The 25,050-nt window shown below is 38.6% G+C and overlaps 2 protein-coding genes across 3 annotated transcripts in view; both read left to right on the forward strand.

Annotated features, from left to right (window-relative positions):
• LOC115419601 (interleukin-17 receptor D-like) overlaps positions 1-1,622 on the forward strand; it is a 92,053-nt gene extending 90,431 nt beyond the window's left edge. The window contains exon 16 of the mRNA XM_030134497.1: positions 1,017-1,622. Coding sequence (XP_029990357.1) covers positions 1,017-1,204 — 188 coding nt within the window. The 3' untranslated portion in view covers positions 1,205-1,622. The remainder of the gene's footprint in view (positions 1-1,016) is intronic.
• Positions 1,623-11,616: 9,994 nt separating this feature from the next.
• arhgef3 (Rho guanine nucleotide exchange factor (GEF) 3) overlaps positions 11,617-25,050 on the forward strand; it is a 43,661-nt gene continuing 30,227 nt past the window's right edge. Inside the window, exons 1-2 of one of the 2 annotated variants that reach the window (XM_030134476.1) lie at positions 11,617-11,816; positions 17,155-17,221. In XM_030134476.1, the coding sequence (XP_029990336.1) occupies positions 11,782-11,816; positions 17,155-17,221 (102 nt within the window). In that variant the 5' untranslated portion in view covers positions 11,617-11,781. Of the gene's footprint in view, positions 11,817-17,154; positions 17,222-20,111; positions 20,409-25,050 lie in introns of those variants that run through there. The other variant, XM_030134478.1, reaches the window with a different exon arrangement.

Raw genomic sequence — 25,050 nt, forward strand, 5'->3', positions numbered from 1 at the left:
TTGTGTGCGATTGTGGATTGTATGGGAAAGGCTGGCTGAGGGCGGATAGGAGGTGGGATGTCTCGGTGGGTGTTATGATGATTGTATTTGTAATGTGCAATTGTAATTTTTTTCTTTCTTGTTAAGAAAATCAATTAATAGTGTTAAAAGTCAGAAGCTGAACTCGATAGGGTTCTTCCACTTGGGGCCCCTTATGTTGGTTATCAAGGGATAAGAAATCCAACCAAATCCGTCCGAGTTATCGCGCTCACGCCAAGGATATCAGGGGGCAGCGGATCCGTTGGAGATGTTTGGGGCAAAACCATTATATCCCCGAAACTCCGTTTTGGGGATATAGCTGTCTAACTCATACACAAATGGACAAAAGTATGTGGACTCATTTAATTCAGGTGTTTCATTTCTCACAGGGGTCTGGGATACAAAACAATAATGACAAATGTCATAATGTAGTTGTATATTGAGATAAATATTGCATTGGTTAGTTTGGTTTAAATTGTTATCTTTGTTTCCAAAATGCCTTGGAGATGGTTTTGACTACATTTCTCTCAACCTTGAGTGTTTTTTTATCTATGACTATGATTTTAAATGTTCTCCCTCTAAATTTCTAAAATATTTTTTGTGCTGACTGTAAATAATAATTTTCTACCACAACTAACCATCTGCTTTCTTCACATCACGCTGAGGAAGAAACATCTCCCATTAAACTTTAAGAAAATATTGATGTTTCTAAACTACATGGACATAAGTACAGCTGTAAGATGTCCTGTTCATGATGATCTGACATAGAAACATCAATATCAATAATCAATATGATATTTATCCCAATATAAAACTATATTGTGACATTTGTCGTTATTGTTTTGTATCCCAGACCCCTGTTAGAAAAGAAACACCTGAATTCAACAGGTTCACATACTTTTGTCCATACATTTTGTCCAGTGAGTTAGGTAATTATGATATGAGGATAACGATGTGTTAAATCTGACTTAATGTGAGGCGTTGCTTGTGCATTCCAGGTGATGAGGAGCCTCCTGCCGTGGCATCGCTGGGCTGCAGCGCCTCCACAGTGTGCAGAGCTGAACTGCACCAGCATCACCTTGAGCAGAGTGACGCACCTGTCATTCCAGGGGAACTGCAGCCTCCAGCCAATCAGAAGACACACAGGCTGATGACATCACAGCAGGACAGAACTGTATCAGTCTGAACCTTTGGAGTCAGAAGTGTTGTCATCCAGTCACCATTGAAACGGAACTGGAATCATTAACAGAACACCAGACGGGTTAATGTACAGTATATATGATGGGAACCGCTGTGTGGCAGCCGTTGGGTTCTGGTTTCCTGGTACTTGGTAACCACTACATCCTATGTATGTATTCTGTTGAACCACTGTAGTTCCATTTGCTGATATAATGAATCAGTTTCATGTAAAGACAAACTCGGACCTGCATCCTGATTAGTTAATGGACAAGATGAGTCGGCTGGTACCAAACACAAAGCATCCACCGGTACTGAACACAAAGCATCCACTGGTACTAAACACAAAGCATCCACCGGTACAAAACACAAAGCATCCACTGGTACTAAACACAAAGCATCCACCGGTACTGAACACAAAGCATCCACTGGTACTAAACACAAAGCATCCACTGGTACTAAACACAAAGCATCCACCCGTACAAAACACAAAGCATCCACTGGTACTAAACACAAAGCATCCACTGGTACTAAACACAAAGCATCCACCGGTACTAAACACAAAGCATCCACCGGTACTAAACACAAAGCATCCACTGGTACTAAACACAAGCATCCACCCGTACAAAACACAAAGCATCCACTGGTACCAAACACAAAGCATCCACCGGTACTAAACACAAAGCATCCACTGGTACTAAACACAAAGCATCCACCGGTACTAAACACAAAGCATCCACTGGTACTAAACACAAAGCATCCACCCATACAAAACACAAAGCATCCACTGGTACTAAACACAAAGCATCCACCGGTACTAAACACAAAGCATCCCACCCATACAAAACACAAAGCATCCACCGGTACTAAACACAAAGCATCCACCAGACTACAACACAAGCATCCACCGGTACTAAACACAAAGCACTCCACTGGTACAAACAACACAAAGCAAGTCCACTGGTACCAAACACAAAGCAATGACCACCACCACCACCGGTACTAAACACAAAAGCATCCACTGGTACATAAACACAATAGCATTCCACCCGTACTAAACACAAAGCATCCCCGGGTACAAACACAAAGCATCCACTGGTCCAAACCAAGCATCCACCGGTACTAAACACAAAAAAGAGGTCTAGAAAGCACAAGCATCCACTGGTACAAAACACCAGCAGAACCAAGGCCCCTGTTTCCACGTAGGTTTCAGAAAGAATAATATTCTTTCATTTTTTTCATTTTTTTAATTGTATTTCATCAGCTTTAGCCATAAATAAAAATATCAAATACTCAATAACTGTCATATTTTTAACCCTTAACACCAACATTGGTTAATATTCATTATTATTTTTTGTGCTAGGTCAAATGTTAAATGCTAATGTCAGTGTACATTTTGTACTCACTTGGTAGAAGGGTGTTAGAATCAGGTCAGGGTGTTGGGTCAGAATTTTAAAAATTATGTAAAAATTAACAACTTTTGAATTCTGACCTGAAACTAAATGTGAAAAATAATATGACCTTTAATAACATGAAGTGCAAAGTGTGCATAATATGTTCATCTGGATATCGGACGGTTAATACCTTTATCCCATTCTTAGTCTTCTGTACTTCACAGCTGTAAACTTTATGTGTAAAAAGTCCACTTTGATAGAGCTGTTTAAAACCAAGTGGTACAGGGCACTTTGGTTCAGAGTCCTACAAAACCAACCAGACAAACCATCAAATATTACTGAGCACCAACATCCACCATCCAGATCCGACATCCAGACCCAAGATCCCAGACCAAAGCAGCTCCAGCAGGTTTATCTGTTCATGAGTTTCCTGTCCTATTCTGAAACAGTTTTCGTTATTTTCCATATTATCAGCATATAAGTGTCTTGAACATGTGATAACCACTGCCTTTACTAAAACCTGTTAATGTGACTCGGAATTTATGGCATTTTATTTTTAATTTCTTCATCTTAATACAGAGAACACACAACTCAAATGCATTGTGAACTCCTGCACCATAATATATAGAATATTTTGGTTACATTTTACTGAGTATTAACAGTACCTTTTTATTGCATTGTGATGTTTTTCATAAAGCTTTGATGCATTATAAATAGGACAGCTTTGCTTTAGAGATTCCAGTTTAAACACACAACTGTAGACGCCAGTTTATGGAAGAAAACATGGAATTTTAGTAATGAGGAAAAACCCATCAAACTATGGCTCCAAGGACAGATGTGAGGAGTTGGATCAGACCCTAGTGTATGTTTGTCTCCATCTGTGGGTCTGTCCAAGTTTTATTTCCAGAGGTCTGTTTGGTTCCGTCAGACCGAGTTCTGTCCTTGGACTCTGGTGAATGTGGATCTATCAGGACCAGGTTTGGCTGGTTTTTAAAGGGAAGATGCAGTGTCTCCAAACTGTACATATTTATTTTTTTCTCCCGGAAATGTCTGTTCTGTTTAAATATTGTATAGTTAGACTGTTATTTTCCTATTTTTTCTACATTTTTTAGAATTGTTGTACTGTTTTATAGTACCCCTATGTAGGAAATAAATAAATTCATCTCATGAAACATTTGGGTTTGATGGTTTTGTGATTTGTGTGTTTGATTGTCATGTCTGTGGTTGATGAAACCTCCACCCTCTTCAGTATTGGTTCTGTTCTAATCAGTACATGTTTGGTTCTAAGGGTCTCCTCTGTCCTCATAGGTCAGTGTTAACTCTGTTTTGTGTTTGACTTCCATGGTGTATGACCAGTAGCGGCTGATGAAGTTATTTTTTGGTGGTGCAGTATCCAAGTTGTCCTGATGTTGTGTGTGTGTGTGTGTGTGTGTGTGTGTGTGTGTGTGTGTATATATATATATATATATATATATATATATATATTTTTTTTTTTTTTTTTTTTTTTTTTTTTTTTTTCCCCCCTGTGAAATGATTACAGTTTTTAATCAGATTAATCACAGAGTTGCTGTGGATTAATTTTGATAAATCATGATTAAATATTCATTCATTTTTAATCTATATTAATCGTATTTCATTTTGCATGAGCAAACAGACTCAAGAAAGAAGAGAATGTATATGGAATTAATGTGTTTATTCAACACCTTCAACAGTTTCAACAAAACAACTCCAAAAAACTGTTCCTTCTTGGGGTTGTTTGTCCTCATATTTCCAACCAGAGGGTCAACATGCTGTTTAGCGTCTTCCATCTTTATGGGTTGGTTCTGCTGCCTGTCACTACTGGGTCAACTGCCTATTTGCGCATGCGCAACAGTAACTCTACTTGGGCAAACTGGCCAAAATGTGTTACCAGACCCTTTAAGAGTCATTCTGCGTTGCAGATGGGAAGATTCATCTGCGTTAATGTGTTAATTTTGACAGCCCATTTATTTATTTATTTATTTATTTATTTATTACAGGCCTTTTCTGTAGTGCCCCCATCTATCATTCAAACGTGAATTTTTCTATGACTCAATGGTTAAAGTCAGACATGTCCCTGACAAGTATCAATAATATTGGTAGAATGGACAGTGTATTTAGAAAAGGGGTGGAGGACAGGACAGGTAGATCACATGGCATTGAAAAAATAGAAAATCAGCATAAGGGCTGAAAGGTATTAATGTTACCAATAGGATCGGGATTCAAACCCTCCCACATCTAAGACAGTAGTGTTACCCTCTGAACCATCCAGGCACATGTCAGTAGTTTTACCTACAGACCTATTCACTGATTTAATTTCTGAGGAAGGTATTGATTCTTTTCACAGAGTTTCTGTGGGTCATTAAAAACCATTATATGTCATTAAAAAGATTTTTGAAAATTAAGGCCTTAAATGGCAATAAAAAGCATTAAATTCAATGTCCAGAGGCATTAAAAAATTAAATACACTTGATGGAAAAAAAGCATTATTATTCACGATTTATTTTGATTATATAAACATTTAATAATTTTGATCGGAAGTATAGTGTGATGACTGACAGGTAGAACCCTTGAATTGGCTTTTGTTTATGGCCATTGCACAATGTCACAATGCCGGATGCTTGGAATGCAACGTGCTGTGAGTGTGCTCATGCTGTGGCAAAAGAGTGGAGGGAATATTAGCAAATGTCGGAAAAATGTGAAAATGCAAGTTTCAGTAGAAGTGATTGAAGGAGGAACTATTCAGAACCTGGTTAGAGCCTGTCGATGGTAAACCGTATGTAGGCCTATATATCAAACTATATACAAAACTGTATCTGCAGTTGGACATGGGCATTAAATGTGTTTAAAGTGGCATTAAAATGGCATTAAAAAGTATTAAATTAGATTTGCTTATACCTGCAGAAACCCTGAGTATGTGATATTTCCTCCTGTGGGCGGTGTCTACAGCTGCTTTTAACCCATATTGATCTGCGTTTCTGGTGATTCACATTACTTTACTTTTTGATGGATTCAGGCATTTTTGTCTGTGTTTGATGGTGGGTTTTTGTCAGTGGGGCCAAAACACATAAAAAAAAAAAAAATCCACACTTTCCACTTGTTCAATCAGACTCCACTATAGCCGGTTACTCACTTATAGGATGGATGAGCATCAGCATTCCTTTAAAACACTGGTTCTCAAATAGTGGGTCGTGACCCTAAAGTGGGTCCAAACCCATTTTCAGTGGGTTGTGGGCCTTTGTCTGGGAAAAAAAATGATGTTAATAAACCAATTTTGTGCTTTATTTTTTATGGAGCTGAGCCCTGTCCATTCACACTCCCCAACAGTAGGGGGCAGTAATGCACTGTAATGATAATGAACACCAGACATTTCACAGCATAAAGAAGAATCAAAAGTTTGTACTCATATCATGGAGAAACTCAGGTATGACAACGAGTCTATCAGATGTGGTTTTATGTCCATGGGACAAAAACCTCGGTGTTTAATTCTTCAATAATTGACTGAATGAACTTTTAATTTTTAACTGAGTTCACTTTTTAGTTTTGGTTCAAATTTACGTAATTTTGTGTTAAAGGAAATCTATATCAGTATACTGGAAGGTCTCTGTGTGTGTGTCTGCACAGTTTTGAGACATTGAGACGTTCTTAACTGGCCATTTTGGTACCTACAGTTGAGGAACGGTCTCACCTCCACATTAAATATCTCGGCAAGTTGGACCAATATTTTGGGAGATATTAGTCGTTTTGGAGTACAGTAGCCTACAATCCTGTTGCTTGGTTGACCGGAAGTGCTTTACCATGCTGCATGATGGGAAAATAAGTTACAAACAGGAACTACACATTTACTAACTTCAGTCCCTAGATATCAATATTAATATGACCCGTGGTTCCCCATAAGTCAATGTGCTAGTATTTCCATATTTATCATCACCAGCTGCTGGTCAGTTTGGTTATATCATTAAATGTGTCTTCTGTGTTTTCATACTGTGATATTCTGTATGATCTCAGGATCAAAACACACCATCTTTATATTAAATACATTTTAGAAGTTGAACTTTTATGATTGTGGGTCTGGTCTTGTCATTGGTGGTGATAGTGGGTCCTGAACCCAGCCCAGTTCAGAACCACTGGTCTAAAGATTTCAGTCAGGATGTTAAAGACCCTCAAACACCTTTCACAGAAGCCATTTCATCCTTTAACTGGCATTTTTTAGGATGTTGATAAATGTGTTTTATCTACGATGAACTTTTAATGCACCTTCAGAATCTGGAGCCAACAGTAACTGGACTGATCCACCTCCACCTTTTCGAATCTGTAGTTTCTTCACAGCAGTTTCCACTTTTGAAGCATCTGCTGTTGTGGTGACCACAGTTTACATTCTGTGGAATCTGGGTCTTTTTTCTCTTTGTACTAACACAATCCACAGATGGTGGAACAGGTTTTTCTTTTTGTCGTTTGGTCTGAACTTGGATGGATGATGTTCAGACGTACAGAACTAAATAAAGCATTCACTTGGAAATGCAGTTTTTGTCATTGGTAAGCCTATCCCTTTAGCAGTCAGAGTAGAGCTGAGGCAAAGTGTCCAGGTGCAGACCAAAGTGCATGTTATTCACATTACCAAAGATAGAAAATATTTACAAAAATAGACAAGGACAAAAGTTTAAAATGTGCAAAATGTGCAAAAAAAAAAAAAAAAAAAAGGTTTATTTAGTTGGATTATTTATTTATTTATTTATTAATCATTATGATGGGAGTGTTTCCAGAAGGCTAGTGGGAACATTGCTCCACGTGGTGAAGATGGCTTCACGGAGGGCATCCACTGTCTGGAAGTGATGTTAATTTTTGTAAACTGCCCTTGCCATCCATCCCCAAATGTTCTCAGTTGGATTTAGGTCAGGGGAACACACAGAATGGCCCAAAAGAGTGATGTTATTCCTCTGGAAGAAGTCCTTTGTCAGGCGGGCATTATGAACTGCAGCGTTGTCCTGTTTTTAAACCCAGTCATTACCACACAGACGAGGGCCCTCAGTCATGAGGGATGCCCCCTGCAACATGTCCACATAGCCAGCCACCGTTTGATGCCCCTGCACAACCTGAAGCTCCAATGTTCCACTGAAGGAGAAAGCACCTCAGTTCAAGATGGTGCACCCTCCACTGTGCAGTGTAGAAAACATCTCAAGTGGGATCTCCTTGTCATGCCAGTAACATTGGAAGCCATCAGGACTGTCAAGGTTAAATTGTTTCTCAGCAGAGAATAAAACTTTCTTCCAACTTTCACTGTCCCATGTTTGGTGCTCTCTTGCAAAGTCTAAATGGGCAACTCTGTGGCTTTGAAGGAGACGAAGCCTCTGAAGACGTTTTTTGTTCTCAAAGCCCTTCTCTCACAGATGCCATCTGATGGTTATTGGGCTGCAGTTGGCACCAGTAACGGCCTTAATTTGGGTTGAGGATCATCCCGTGTCCTGATGGACAGCCAATTGGATCCTCAGGCTCAACACCAGCGAAATTTTTTGTGGTCCACCACTTGACTTTTTGTTCCATAACCCTCAGGATCTTTTAAGAAATTCACAATGACTGTCTTACTGCGTCCAACCTCAGTAGCGTTGGTGCATTGCGAGAGGCCTTGCTGATGCAGCTCAACAATCCGATCATATTCAAAGAGAGAAAGCTTTTGTGCCTTTGCCATCAGGAGGTCATGACAGTGTGAATACCTGACAGAAAATGACATTGAATCTACATTTTTGCACAGATTTTGGCTTTTAAAGGCTGTGGTCTTAAACTTTTGATCAGCTGATGAACAGCCTATTTCAGTTCAATTATTGTTTTCAATAAATTGTTTACTCAATTTTTTTTTGTCTCACTCCCATTTCTTCTTTTTACATTTTGAAATTCTTCTTAGAACCTTCTTAAAGCTGCGGGAGACTTTCGTCACCAATTTTTCATCAAATCTGTAAAACCCAAGTCATAGCCTAAGTACCACGAATCTGCAAGTCTTTCCGTGATTACTCACCTGAATCTCTTCCCTCACAGTGAACAATTTCAAGGTGTACTCCACCATAAACCAACTATTTGTTTACACACAAAGCTGGTAGGTAGACTTACGGATTCGTGATACTTTGGCTATGACTCGGGTTTTACAGATTTGATGAAAAATTTGTGACGAAAGTCTCCCGCAGCTTTAAGATCCACCAGTGCAAAATGTAAATTCATGCAATTTTTCAGTCGGTCTTAAAATTTTGATCAGGCGTGTACTAAGCTGGAGCACAGGAAAGTTCACTTAAATGGCAATTAATTCTTTAAAACTACACATTTCAAAAAGTACACTACAGTTAACAAAGTCTACAAAAATATATCTTTCATTCAGTTAGCAGGGGATAGGTTCCAGCACCCCGTGACCCTAGTGAGGATAAAGTGGGTTCAGAAAATGAATGAATGAAGTTAGCAGTGTACATCATAAATGTAGATTAGATTTGGCACAAAGGTAAGTTTAAACCCCCCTGCTGCTCCTCTCACAATGGTCCCTCCCAGAATGTTCTTAAGGTGCTCCAGCTCCCTGGGGAGTCTTTTAGCCGGAACACCTGGGACAAGACCAGAGGGACAAGGGTAAGTCCAATTTTCCCCACACTATTACATTATTAACTTTTAGTTGTACTTATACTTTACTTTCTTCTGCAGGTCTATGCATCCCACCAAGAGAAAGACAAAAAAAAAAAATTACAAACATTTTGAAAATATATAATCTGCACGTCACTTCATCTGATTAAGTAATTGACTTGCTACATTACAGTCATAAACATCCCAAATACAGACGCCAGGGAAAACTTGGATGGAAGCCGATGTCTGTTTCACACACAGGTGAACACCGATGCAGCCCCACACCATCATAGATGCTGCTTTTACTGTTGGACTTTCCCTTTGTTTCACATTTGCTTCAGTCTCATGAGAACCAGACACATCATTGGCAGATCAGTCTGGCACCACTCCCTTTCACACTGATTTCCTCCAATCACAGCCTTTGATCAAATGCGGGTGGGGGGTGGGGGGTGGGGGGGGTGGGTAGGTGTGGAGTGATTCAATGGCAGATGGATGTCAGTATTGTAACAGTGGTGCATTTATAACTGTTATTGAAAGAAACATCAATATTGTAAGAATACTTTTTGCTTTTCCTTGAATAATTTGTTGTGCAAATGAAAATAACTTAGATTTTTGCTCAAAAAATATAAATAAACTCAACAAGACTGCTCCCTGAGACAATATTTTTTCAAACAAAAAAGGCGATGTGCAATTATCTTACAAGTATGACAATAAAGTTACTTTTCTTAGAACAACAAACCAATTTTGGTAACAAAGATGAACATTTTAACAATATCAGTGGGTACAATGAGCCCGTTTCCATTGCATATCTCAGAACATTAAAGTGCAAACTGTACAAACTATGCAAAAACAGAAGCACTGCACATTTTTCTTTTCCAGTCCAATCCTTGTCCACCTGGACAAACAAAACTGGAACAAACTCCATGAACCTACTGCCAGTCCATTACAGAGGAATAAGGTCTAACAGGAGGAACATTCTGGATTTGTATCTGTTTGAATGGACCTCGTCTGTGTTGTCATCTGGGTTAGATCTGGGTTCTACAGGGTCAGTGGAACCTAGAACACTAACCCCCACTGTCATTACCTCAGTGGACAGTTTTCAGATCTTTTCTTTTCTTTTTTTTTTTTTTTTTTAACAAGTTTCAGTCAGAATCCGTCTGAGAATGTTTCTATCCTCTCAGGTTTGTACTTTCATCTCTTTCACTGATTTGCAGATTTGCCTCTGTTGTGATTCAGTTCCTTCTTCAGGGTAAAGTATTTCTATTGTGTTATGGCCAGTTCTGGTCTGATCTGCTGCAGCCTGAAGAACGGGTTTGGCTTCATACACACACACACACACACACACACACACACACACACACACACACACACATACACACACACATACACACACGCCCCTCCATGACGTGAAGTTCAGCAGACAGCTGTATAGTGTGTGAGCTGTGAAGCATCAGTGCTTGAAACAACAGAAGCCTGGAGAGGAATCAGACAGTCGGGTTCAAAGGCACAAAGTCAGCAGCTCAGCACAGAACCCCTGCCAAAATAAAACAGCCAGTACTTGGATTTTAACACTGACTAAAACCCACTATTTTATTTTGATTATTTCCTTATTTATAATAGATCTGCTTTGAGTTTTATGGTTCAATTTAAACCACAAAATATTCAATGTTAGTCAACCCTGGTCCCAAGTCATCACTTCCACTTCCACAATGTGGCAAAACAGGGTTTAATTCTTCTAAAACACATGTTAAAAAGTATTTATTTTAGTTATTTTAACTTTACAACAATGCCTATTATGTTAAATGTCTTTGTTTTCATATTTGGGTAAATTAATTAATTGAATTTCGTGCCACATAACATCTCACTTTACAATAGCTGAATAACTGACCTCTGTCTGATGGTTAAACTCTGGTCATAAATCTATTTTTACCATGCATTTAAATGTCATTTTGCACCTTCATCATACTGAACATTACCCTTTTTTTTTGTATCTTACAGTTTCATTATCCAGGGTTTTGTGTGTGTGTGTGTGTGTGTGTGTGTGTGTGTGTGTGTGTGTGTGTGTGTGTGTGTGTGTGTGTGTGTGTGTGTGTGTGTGTCCAGGTCTGTTTTCATACTCTTCACTATTTTTATCTATGTATCTATCTATCCAATAGAGTGATTGCTTTAGACACATTATATTAGTTTATTCTAACAGCTAAATGCACAGCAGTCTACATGTAGAAAAGACAAGAAAAGAAAAGAAAAGAAAAGAAAAGAAAAGAAAAGAAAAGAAAAGAAAAGAAAAGAAAAGAAAAGAAAAGAAAAGAACCCTACCCCACTCGGAACTTAGTTGTGTATGTGCTTTTATTGTGAAGGGTTCACCGGAAACAGCCGTCCTCTAGTCCCGGATATTGACCGTCAGAGTGAGGTTCCACACTCAGTTTGTTTTTAGCTGAAATTCCGAGTTCAACTTTGACTTAAAGCGCATTTAGAATCAGAGAACTTTACTTCTGTTGGATTTTAAACTGACAGCAACATCTGTCTGTCTGTCCGTCTGTCTGTGTGTCTGTCTGTCTGTCTGTCTGGATCGTCCAGTCCGATGCAGACAGGTGATGGATGTCAACGAGGCTCAAGGTAAGAAACTGCTGTGACTTTTTCAGTCTTTATGGATAAAACCTGTGAAAATAAGAGTCTGATCTGTGGGTTTAAACAATGTGAGACACAGACAGGGAGGTTCACTGTCTGCCTGTATCTCTGTCTGTCTGTCTATCTGCCTGCTTGTCTGTCTATCTGTCTGTCTGTCTGTCTGTGGGTCAGTGGTTCTGTAGTTGATAAAGGCTGAAATACTATGGTCGTCGACAGGCAGAGAAAGAAAAGAGGGTTTATTGCTCAGCTCAGTGAGTCACAAGTTAGCCTCAGAATGACTTAGTCTGTAAACACACACACACACACACACACACACACACACACACACACACACACACACACACAGCAGCAGCCTGCTGGGGTTGTAGTTCAATATGAAAGGTTTCAAGACAAAACAAAGTTCAGAAGTCCTACAGATAGATAGATAATACACGTCTCACACACACACACACACACACACACACACACACACACTCATAAACACATGACACAAGGTGGGATCTATAGACAGGAGTGATGTCACAGTGATGTCAGAGTGATGTTAGAATGATCAACGGTCCAACATGACAGGACATGTGTCCAGATGAGACCAGACGTCTGCTCATGGTTGTAGTTGTGAACATGTGGACTCACAGGTTTAACTACATGAGATGTTTGATCTGAAGCAGAGACGACAGAGGATCAGACAGATGAAGGCAGGACGGTGATATCAGCCTCCACTATCAGTTCACCTCTGGAACACATGGAATTCACCTCCTCCTCCTCCTCCTCCTCCCCCTCCTCCCCCTCCTTCTTCTTCTTCTCCTTCTTCACCTTCTTCTTCTCCTTCTTCATCTTCTTCTTTAATGGCTCTTATTATTTTTGGAGCTCAGTGACCAGCTTGAGTCATTTAGTTCAGGTGGAGTCATTTAGTTCAGGTGGAGTCATTTAGTTCAGGTGGAGTTGTTTAGTTCAGGTGGAGTCATTTAGTTCAGTTGGAATCATTTAGATCAGGTGGTCGTTTAGTTCAGGTGGAGTCGCTTAGTTCAGCTAGGGTCATTTAGTTCAGATGGAGTCATTTAGTTCAGGTGGAGTCATTTAGTTCAGATGGAGTCATTTAGTTCAGGTGGAGTCATTTAGTTCAGGCGGAATCATTTAGTTCAGCAATGGTCTTTTAGTTCAGGTGGAGTCATTTAGCTCAGATGGAGTCATTTAGTTCAGTTGGAGTCATTTAGTTTAGGTGGAGTCATTTAGTTCAGGAGGAGTCGTTTAGATCAGGTGGAGTCATTTAGTTCAGGTGGAGTCGTTTAGTTCAGGTGGAGTCGTTTAGTTCAGGTGGAGTCATTTGGATCAGGTGTTTGTTTAGTTCAGGAGGAGTCATATAGTTCAGGTGGAGTCATTTAGTTCAGGTGGAGTCATTTTGTTCAGCTGGAGTCGTTTAGTTCAGATGGAGTCATTTAGTTCAGGTGGAGTCAATTAGGTCAGATGGAGTCATTTGGATCAGGTGTTCGTTTAGTTCAGGTGGAGTCATATAGTTCAGGTGGAGTCATTTAGTTCAGGTGGAGTCGTTTAGTGTAGTTGGAGTCATTTAGTTCAGGTGGAGTTGTTTAGTTCAGTAACTGAAAGTAATCTAATAATTGTAGTAATCAGATTTGATGCGTTTAAGTCACTTCAGGTATAGGATAATCCATGAACCCTGGTTTAGACGCTCCAGTCCATCATTGGATTTCTTTTAGAGGTCGTACGTACATAGTGACGTAGAATCCAACTTTCTATTATTGTCTTCTACTTCACTTGTGTTTTCTATGATTTACGAGTTTTTCCACATGTTCAGATGTAACAGAACTAAATAAATCAGATTAACCTGTATGCATGTAGGAAGACATGGGAGTATTAGGGACAAATCCAGGTGTGTTAATCTGATTTATTTTAATCAGATTACTGCTGTTATCTGATCAGACAGATCAGATTAGACATGATCAATAATTCTCTGATAATGATCAGAGTATTAGTGTAGATGGAAAAAGACTCAGTGATTCACAAAACTGAACAGGTTTAATACCCAGCAGGTGAGTTTTTACACATGTGTGCATACTCAATAATGACTTTACTAGTCTGGTTTGAACATGTGGTTAAATGAGGTTGATGAGGACATTAAACACCATCACGCTAAGCACAGACAGAATTTGGTTTTATCAAACCTACAGGTACATTGGTTTAGTTAATCCACAGTCTAGTGGTCACATTTCACTTCAGTAAACAATGATTTCATCAGATGGATTTTTCCCGTTTCTCTGCGTCCGAACCTTTAACTTCCACTTAAAGTCAGTGTGGACGTAGGCTGTGTTGGTGAAATGCACCGTGGGAGTTGGAGTAGACATCTGTCCCTCAGTGTTGTGTCCACACATGGCCTGTGTGTGTGTGTGTGTGTTTACAGGTGAGTCAGTGACAGGTGAGGGTGGAGGAATGTGGATCTGCGGCTCCACAACTATTCCACTGTTGATGCTATTTGTTCTCTCACTAATTATCATATTTCTACCCAGACTATGCTGCCCTGCAACTTCATGAACAGTGTGTGTGTGTGTGTGTGTGTGTGTGTGTGTGTGTGTGTGTGTGTGTGTGTGTATGTGTATGTGTGTGTTTGTATTTATATCAATAAGTATATTGACACCAATCACAGTAACATGGTATATGCCACATCATTATTTATTTGCATATGGTATTTGTTTACTTGTGGTTTAGATTAATGATACAAACTGTAAGAAAATGAAAAGATGTAAAAGATATGAAGAAAAACAACAACTTTAGGAGGCTATATGTCAGGTCCTAAAAACCAATGTCCTCAAATGATCATTATATAAAGAAAGCTTTGAAGTTTGTTTAAGATGCTGCTGTATTGGACTATAGATATGAAGATACACTGATGGGGATTTATGTGACCACTAGAGGGAATAGTGAGTCACTTTGGCCTTTGACCAAAGCATCAGAAAGTGACCTGATGGGATGAGAACCATTAAGAAACAACTGTTACAGTGGATGGAAGTGAGTCAGTGATAAAAGCTGAATTACTGCAGGACTGTACTCAGCTGTAAATATACAGAATGAAGTTGGATGGTAAATGTTAGCATTTTTTCTACACGGGTGAATTTGATTCTGAGGATTACGAAGGTGTATATTTATCATGGGATGCTCTTATTGTTGCTAAATTGCTGTTTGTGGATCCTCAGTTCAGACTAAACTGTGACAGTTCTGACCCTGTTTGTGGAATACAAACAGATCTTTAGTTCAGTTTTTAACAACACAAACCCAACAGAAAACCAAGGTGATTTGTGGTTTTACTGTTGCTATTTTCAGTCTAAAAACAGAGCTTAGCTAACAGAGCTAAGCTAACAGAGCTATAATATAAACCATTAGCTGACACATCAACATTATCAGACAGTGTTATTTTATCCACTGTTAAAGTAAGTATCTATGAGTTTGAGTTTAATAAAACTGGATGATTCCATAAAACAGATGGAAAGAATGAGTTTTATTCTTTATTCAGTGACTGATTCAGTCTTTGGATAGATGGGGTTGGTTTGTTGGTAGTTGTAGTAGAACTAACTGTTGATCCACTAATGTTTTTGTTGTTGTTATTGTTGTTATTGTGGTTATTGTTGTTGTTGTTATTGTTGTTGTTATTTCTATACACATATCTTTTCTATATCCTTTTAGATTTTTTTGTGGTTGTTTCAGTTGTTTGTTATTTTCACAAATGTCTTTTTTCACACTTTTACAATTTTTTTTTTTAGCCTATTAGAATAATTATTTAATCAAATCCAATTATACAAAATACTAAATAGACTGATCGATTACAAAAATACTGAATAGCTGCAGCTCCATACAACTTTTCCTCCGTCTTTTCTCCTGGACTTTGATTCAGTTGTTGTTCACCCTCTGAAGTCCTGAACACTTTTACTTCATTAAATCCACGTCTGAGCCTCAGATCAGGGATCACATGGTCATTAGACACTGATGTATTTTCCTATTGTATCCACATTGGAAGGTTCAGCCCTGACCTCTGACCCCAGGCTTTGTGACTGAGGTGGATACATGAGAGTTTCTGATTGTGACTGGAATGTTATTAACATTATTAGTGGAAATACAGTGAGATGTCCTCACAGGGTTAGTGAAACAGGCATGTTGTGTGTGTGTGTGTGTGTGTGTGTGTGTGTGTGTGTGTGTGTCTACATGTGTTTCAGTGTGTGACTCATTCATTCCTTGAAGCTGCAGTTCTTTTCCAATCGTTCAAACTATCCCACCCTGTAACACACAATCATTCAGAGGAGGTGGCTGCTCCTCTGCCTTTTCTCATGTTGTTATGTTTATTTTCTCTTCGTCTGTTTTTAATCCTGACAGAAATGTATGAAAATCAGTCCAAATGTTAAGGTCGTTTCTGCAGAAAATGACTAAATCTGCAGAATCATTAACCCACAAAGACCCAGAGCTACTTTTATATCAGTTTCCAAATGAATTTTTCTCTGTTTAACTTTTCTTAAGTGATTTATCACCATTTATTGTAGTATAATCCTCTGTAATTTGTATTTGTCAGTGAAAATCGTGTTTTGTTCTATATTTAATTCACTGATCATGCAGATGTTCATTAAAGCTCAGAGTACATTCAAAGATTATTATAAGTAGATATTATATCGGAACAGAGAAAACTAAAGAACAAGTGACTTTTTTCAGTCTAATCTCTCATTAACTGAACATAAACCCAGTGTGTCCATCCACTGTCATTCATCTAACTCTATGGGTTTTACTGGTGAATCAGTGCTGTAGAAGATGATGGTGTTTCCATGTTCACTGCATGTTAACTGCATTTCACACCAATTATGTACATGGATTGATAGGATTAGTGGATCAACAGGTATTAAACAGTTTAGATCAGTAGATGGTTTTGGTTAAAGGTAGATGTTTGGGTCTTTTTGGGTTAATAATATTTCTAGAAGAATGATTTAATGCCTTAGTATTTGTTGGACTTTCAGACTTAAAAATACAAATGAACAGAGCACTTCAAGTAGCAAGAATTTATTTACTTTTAGCCAGTTAATGGAAACACATGGAATTCACACAAGTGTAGCGGATAAACTGACTTCAGCTTCTGTCTGTAAATGGATTTATCTACCATATTTGTTTGTTTGTTTGTGTGCTGAGTGGTGTCTCCAGCAGAGGGCGCTATGCATTCTCCCTCCCTGTGGGGTCTGTTATAGAGAATAGAATTCTAAACTATAAATACCTGTTTTCTCTTCCCTGTGTTTTTCTTCCTCTTCTCCCTGTTCTTTCTTCATTCCTCATTTTCCTTCAGGTCGAAGCTACAAAAGGAGACGTCGTCGTTCTGTCTCCTTCCTTCTGACAGATGGTCCTTCAAAGGGGTAAGAAGACCATGGTCATCACAGAACACACTGGGATGATCAGTACCATCAGTACCATCATCAGGCACAAACACTGATAACCTTCAAAAATACTGATTTGACACGGCAAGATTTTCAGTCTTTTTACCCTGATGAGTTTATATTGTAAATATAAAATATAAATATTTCAATTAAATAAAGGACATTAGTTCATATTGTCTTTTAGAGAATGTCTTGTGAAACTTCTGTGAAAATAGAATTTTGTCTTATTTACTCAGTCTATCACCTCTTTTAAGTCTCTGATTTTCTGTTGTAAGTTACATACATGTCCTGTGAAATTAAATATAATCATGAATGGGTGAGTTTATAACATCTGGACATCACAAAGTCAAATGTGAAATGTACTTGTAAAAGATGCAACAAGACAAAATGGTGTAAAAGACGTAAGAATGTAAAAATGACATAAAAAGATGGAAGAGAAAACTATTTTAACCCATAAAGACCCAAACATACACCTTTAACCTAAATCATCTACTGATGGAACTGTTTAATACCTGCTGATCCACTAATCCTGTTAATACATGTAAATAAGTGGTGTAAAATACAGTAATTCATCTTATTCAGTCATTCTTCAAATTCGCCATTGACATAACATGCTGCTTGATGTTGATACTTATACAGACTAATGCCCCCCATTTCGGTCTCAGCACAATACCAGATTGTCATTGAAACAAAAAATACACAGGATAATATTATAATTAATATGGATGAATCACTTAAGAAAGGTTAAATATAGACAAAAAATTATTTGGGAACTGCAACAAAAGTAGCTCTGGGTTTTTATGGGTTAAAAAACAGAATAAAATGTAACAAGGCATAACAGGTCCAAAAGGACAGAAGAACCAGTGTCCAGGCCTGTGGCTGTTCCTGTAAATGAACACTGGTTTGTTTAGAATACAATACAATACAATACAATACAATACAATACAATCTATATCATAATACTGGAAGGTCTTAGAGTGTGTGTGTGTGTGTGTGTGTGTGTGTGTGTGTGTGTGTGTGTGTGTGTGTGTGTGTGTGTGTGTGTGTGTGTGTGTGTGTGTGTGCGTGCGTGCGTACGTGCGTGTGTGTGTATTGGCACAATTCTGACAAACTGAGATGTTTTTACTTGGCCAATTTGGTACCTACAGTTGAAGAATAGTCCTGTTGCCACATTAAATATCTTGGCAAGTTGATAGAACCAATATTTTTGGAGATATTAGTCATTCTGGAGTACAATTGCCTTGCAATCACACAACTCGGTTGACTGGAAGCGCAGTACCACGCTGCATGATGGGAAATGAAGTTCAAAACAGGAACAACGCATTTACTAGCTTCAGTCCCTACATATCGGTATTAACAGGTTCCCCACGGATATCTCGGCAAGTTGATATGACCAATATTTTCGTAGATATTAGTAATTTTGGAATACAATTGGCTTACAATCACAGAAACGCAGTACCACGCTGCATGATGGGAAATTAAGTTAAAAACAGGAATGCTGCATTTACTCCCAGTCCCGATATATCGGTTTTAACATTGGTGCCTGCAGCCATACGATCTGTGCGTACTGAGTGTGTACTGACTGACATTTGAGAGAGAGAGAGAGACTGACATATATAGAAAGAGATAGGTAAGGTACGTCCAGGTACTTATGGAGAACTCCCACCAAACCCCCCCCCCCCCCCCCCCCCCCGGTATTACAAATTGCCCCCCATCTTACGGACTAGTCATTCACTCCCTACCCCTGTCCGTGCACTCCCTGTGTACCTCACAATTTCACTCTGCAAGTGCACCTGGGTATCAACACTGTATATTAATTGTCGTTTACATTTTAAAGAATGATTTACTAAATAATTTTTATGTCACTACTTCTAAAATATAGACTAACATCTTTTCCCAAAAGTCTGCTCTCCCCAGCATAAAAACCACCACATCTAGAACCTGTGGTTCCCCATGGGTCACATACTAGTAGAATGGAATAGCCTTTATTGTCATTATGCTGCTCCAGTCAGTGCAACAATATTCATAAAACACCAGTACGACAGAAATAAGAATGGAGCGTATATAAAATTACAAAAACTAAAAATAGATAACAAAAGAGAATATAAATTTTACAGTTTTACAAAGTAACATAAGAATAGACCAAAGTAGAATAAAAAATAAAAATGGACAAAACAGGAGTTGACACAGATTTACTGTATTAACATTCTATGACAGTATATATGTCTAATGTATATCTACTAATAGTATGTATATCTATGGACAAAGTCTATATTTAAATTTAATTTTTAATTATATTTAAATAGTGCATTTATTTTTTTGTTCAATATTGAATCAATATTGCATTGTTATTGCAGGACAAAAGATTATTGCACGACATATTGCACATAATTCACATTTGTAGGATTATTGCACATTATAGGAAGTGACTTTGAGCTGTATGTGTGTATTAGTTTTGTGTGTATGTGTGTATTAGTTTCGTGTGTGTTAGTTGGTGACAGTGTGTTGTTGTCAAGCTGACGTGTTAAAAATGAAAGTCTTTCAAACAGCATCTGATGTTGGGACAGTGGACGAATCAAGTCCTGGTCTGTTTTTAACTGAGGGTCTTGAGCTGAAAACATGAGGTACCCACTGGTCTGTTGTGTATTTACTACACACACACACACACACACACACACACACACGTACAGTGTGTTTGTGTTCAGTTCTTATTTTTAAGGTCTATGTAAACTGTCTGTACTGCTGGTGTCTCGGTGTCTCCCGTATATCCTAATTATAGACACGGCCTGTTTCCCCCGACGACCGTCACTTCCTGTTTGTCCAATGGGAGCACACTCACACACACAAAATGAGCAGGGTTCCTGTTCCTGAGGGTCTGCAGATCCACTCATAGAGGAGTTTAAACTGAGGAGCAGAAGGGGGTTGAAGACAGGAGGAGACGGGTTGAAAAGTCAGTCCGAGGAGGAGAAGAAGGAGAAGAAATTCAAGGAGAAGAAGAAGGAGAGGACAGCAATGTGAGTGAAGGAGGTGTATGAGGAGGACCGAGACTTTCGACTGAACAGGTGATCTGGAGGAAGAGGAGGAGAAGGAGGAGCAGATGTTTAAGGAGGTTCATTAACACGATCTGATCCTCATGATGGGCTGCTGTCTGTTTGTTTACTATCGGGTAAGTCCCACAATGCATTTCAGTGACAGACGCAACCTGATTGGGTTTACATTAGCATGTTACTCAGCACTAGAGAAAAAAAAAACAAATGGTAGTTAAGAACGTGGAAATGTAGTCAAATCTAGACATTATTAAAAAGGTCAAATTCATGAGAATTTTGTGAAAGAATATGAGATTAAAAACAAGACATTTTTAGATAAAAACTGAAGTTCTGTAGATAAAGAATGGGAAATAGTTTCTTTTTTTAAATAACATTTTTGACGAATATTTGAAATTATCAGATGTAAGTGGAAATTAGGGAGAAGGAAGAGATGAAAACTCAGACTTATTTGATAAAAAGTTGAATTTCTAAAGAATAAAATGTAAATTATGCGATAAGAATGTATCTAAGATAAACCAAACAAAAAAATCCACATTTATAAAGGTCGAAACTATGGAAGTTGGAAGTGGAAATTAGAGGTTAAAAAATAGACATTATGATATTAAAAAAAAAAATCAAATTCTGGAAATGATCACATTTCTAATGTATGGCTTTTTTAGGCCCATATGTCAGTTCAAATTGAAGTAATGGACTGAAAAGGCAATTTTTTAACTAAACTTGTATTTTGATCATAAAGTTACGATTTCCTCTGGACATTTTTCAGATGAACTACATTTGTGTGAATAAAAGCACAAACCTGGGTTGGTCACATCTAACCTCAGACATGCTCATTCTCTACATCCTTTTATTTCCTGATAGTTTTATTTTTAAGTAACTTTAGAAAATATTTGATCTGCTGCTGGAGTCACATGGATCAGGGTTTACATACTGGACCGTGATTGGTCCAGACTGGCTGTGATGTCACAGATCCCTGATTGTGCAGAGACATCAGTATCACATTTATCAAATGAAATGTGTCTGAAGTTGTCAAAATGACCACAATCTGAACTAATACGATGGACCAGACTCCTTAGGCTCCACCTTCCCTCTGGTTTCCATAGTGATAGTGAGTTAAAGGTAAAGTCTGCCAGGTTATATAATGTCCGGCCAACAACAAAGTCTGAAACTGAACTGAACAAATACCAGACTTCCTGCTATTGTTATACTTAAAGCCTCCTCCTCCTCTCCTTTCTTTGTCTCCTCTCCTACTTCTCTCTTTACTCCCCTTGGCTCCTCTGACTTTTCCTTTCCTCATCCAGTTTCTTCCCATCTTTCCTTTCCTTTCCTTTCCTTTCCTTTCCTTTCCTTTCCTTTCCTTTCCTTTCCTTTCCTTTCCTTTCCTTTCCTTTCCTTTCCTTTCCTTTCCTTTCCTTTCTTTTCCTTTCCTTTCCTCTCCTTCCTACCCTTTTTTTTCCTATCCTTTCCTTTCTTATCCTTTCCTTTCCTTTCTCATCCTTTCCTTTCCTTTCTTATCCTTTCCTTTCCTATACCCCCTCCCACCCAGAGGAGGAGGTGTACTGTCAGTCTTTGTCAGGTGAAAAGGATCCACTCCCAATTAATTTTACATCGTGACATTTGACATGAATGGAATGATGTGTATTTATTGATTTTTTTTTTATATTTTGCATGTAAAATATGAGGTCCTACAGAAATAGTGAAAAAAATCAAAGGCAGAAAATTTGACAATGCATTTGCTGATACTTACACAGTCAATATGGAGAAGTAACATAAAAGGGGTAAAGTCATGGAGATGAAGAGAATCAGTCTGTCCTACTGATTTATGATTCCACTGATCTGCTATTATTCAGTCTATAAAGTTATTGATCTGTTTAGTTACAAAAGAACAGTGAGGGGAAGAACAGACAAACAGACTGGAGGGGTCTGAAGAGGATGCAATCAATCATCCAACACATCACATCTGTTATACGTCATGGATGCTGAACAGTCTTTAAGCATACACGAGCACCCATACTCACAACTCCTCCCTCATCCAGATGCATTATGGGAATGAAGACTTTCTTCAAGATGGACAAGAGAACCAGGACTAGATGGACAGAGGAGATGAGGAGAGAGGAGATGAGGAGGCACAAATAGACAAATGAGAAGAGCCCATGTTTCCTCTCCTTGTTTCCATGTTGTTGCATGTGATATAGAAGAGGACAGAATCCAAACTGCACAGGCCACGATTTGTGTTTATTTAACGTATATGCTTACAACTCTGGTGCTGACCACAGAAAACTGTTAAAGAAACTGAATGATCAGCTGAAAGAATTTGACAGTAGGTTAGTTATTGTGTTATTGTGCTGGCAGGAGACTGAAACAGTTCCTTACACAGTGTCGGCTGGTGAAATTATTATTTGTTGGCGCAGTACTATAACCACATATCACCACTAGGGTACGCCAAAACACATGCACCAGTATTTTAAAATATTAATTAAAATTAATTTAAAAATGCACAGTATGTGTTTTTAATGATGTATTTTTTATATGTAAATTTCACCGTCTGTCCTTCAAACGTGTACATTTATCAATGACTCTGTTGTTAAAGTCAGATATGTCCCTGGTAAGTGTCTTTTCCACTGATCGTATGGACAATGTATTTAGACCGGGGTGGAGGTAGGACAGGTAAATCACATGGAGATAAAAACATACAAGTTAACCTATGGGATAAATTGTGTTATTACTGCTTCTGCCTGGATTCAAACCCCTGTTTATGGCATCATAGTCATTACTACGCCAAATTATTAGAAATTCTATTCTCTACCCATTTCCTACCTCATTTGTCACATGTGTATATATAGATTTTGAGTAATTGACATCTAAAGTGACCAGGGCTCAAGCGTCTAATTTACTAATTCAGAAAATGGCTTCTATGTTGAAAACTAAGACGGATATTGACTAATTTTGTATTATTGACTTAGAGGAAGATGAATATGGTCTTTCATTTGGTACCAATTTTGTTGACCTTTGATGACCTTGAAAGGTCAAACTCAAAGTCATGATTTTCAAAATACCCAATTTTTGACAATAACTCCCTCAGTTTTGCAGAAAAACGACTAGTATCAGGTTGTAAAGCATAAAATTATAGGCCAAAGTTCTCTTTCAAAGGCCTCCGGTAAATGCACTGCCTATGGCAGTTTCATTTAAATATTCATGTTTTTATAAAATTATTTGATGTGATTCCTATCATCTTCTTCGTGTGAGACAGGTGGGCGGTGCCCTAGCACTCTCTACTAATTAGCCTCCACTGTCCTTTCATCCTTCAGACAGGAACACACAAGAACCTCATCCTCAGTCAGCCTTCCTTCTGTCCAGTGTTACAGTGATATCACAGATGTGAGAAGAGCAAAACATTATACATAGGTGAAAGTCAGTGAAGGCAGTGTACAAGCAGCCAGATTAGACAAACTCTATATCAGGGCTGTTCATTACTGGTCCAAATAACATCAGAATTCTTTAGAAAAAAATTGTCTTATATGAAAGTTGGTCCAAGTGTGAAGACCTTCTGCTGGGAGAGTGGACAGATAAAGAAATGCCTTCTTTACCAGCTGGACTTCAGTGGAGCAAGGAGGATATAAAGAGTTTAGGAGTTTTTCCAATCAGTCCTCATTGCATGGAAGTCTGTTTTAAAATCAAAGAGAGAATGCTCTCAGTGCTTTGGTTTTGTTGGAGATTAACCTCTATTTCACAACTCATTCATCCAAAGCAAACTACTGAACTCAGACTATGTGTGTTAGACCCTGCCTGCAGCTGGTATTAACAAGCTGGTACATCTGAGGTCTGAGGGACAGTGGAAGACAGCAGCAGCACTGAGACAGGAAACTAAGATCTGTTCCCTTCATATACTGAAAAAGGTGTTGAGAGAAATCATGGATGGACTCCCTGGTCTCTTTAGGGAGGCATTAGGGAGGCGGTCTGAAGAAGGACAGTTACTGAGGACATGTGAGTTCCCACCATTGTCCATCTGTGCTGCAGAAGAGAAGAGGAATAAAATGAAGGGAACAGAGTTTGTGGATGTGAACTCTATGTTCAGGGGGCTGGTAGCAGCATGCCTGAGGATAGAGTTCACATACTACAAAATGATGTCTGAGATGGAAGGATTTGTTTCTGTCTGGGGGGTCCAGGATGTATTATGTGTTGTGGATGGACTGTCCCTTACTCTTAATTTCTGTAAGTGTATTGTAAATACTGTATGTAAGTATGTATAGAGGTGGTGGGTATGTATTGGTATGTTGCTTTTTATTTTTGTTTATGTTTTTTAATTTGTATATGATAGTTTTTACTGATAAAGGATCAGTTAAAGCTCTCCTCTCCTCTCCTCTCCTCTCCTCTCCTCTCCTCTCCTCTCCTCTCCTCTCCTCTCCTCTCCTCTCCTCTCCTCTCCTCTCCTCTCCTCTCCTCTCCTCTCCTCTCCTCTCCTCTCCTCTCCTCTCCTCTCCTCTCCTCTCCTCTCCTCTCCTCTCCTTCCCCTACTTCCTCTCATGTCCTTGTTTCCTCTCCTTGTTTCCTTCCTCTGACAGCTGTTTGTACTTGTTGACCGTTCATATCAGGTGTGTGTGTTGTTTCTTCCTGCTTTTGTTGTCACAGCAGCTTAAGGACACATTTGACCCTTTGTCCTATATCAGAACAAATGTGGTTGCCATGGCATCATATGGGCTAATTGACCTAAACAGGGGATGAATGTGTGACAATGTAAATGAATGTAACACTGAATGTTTATAC

The sequence above is a fragment of the Sphaeramia orbicularis genome, chromosome 5, assembly GCF_902148855.1.
Source record: "Sphaeramia orbicularis chromosome 5, fSphaOr1.1, whole genome shotgun sequence".
Lineage (NCBI taxonomy): Eukaryota > Metazoa > Chordata > Actinopteri > Kurtiformes > Apogonidae > Sphaeramia > Sphaeramia orbicularis.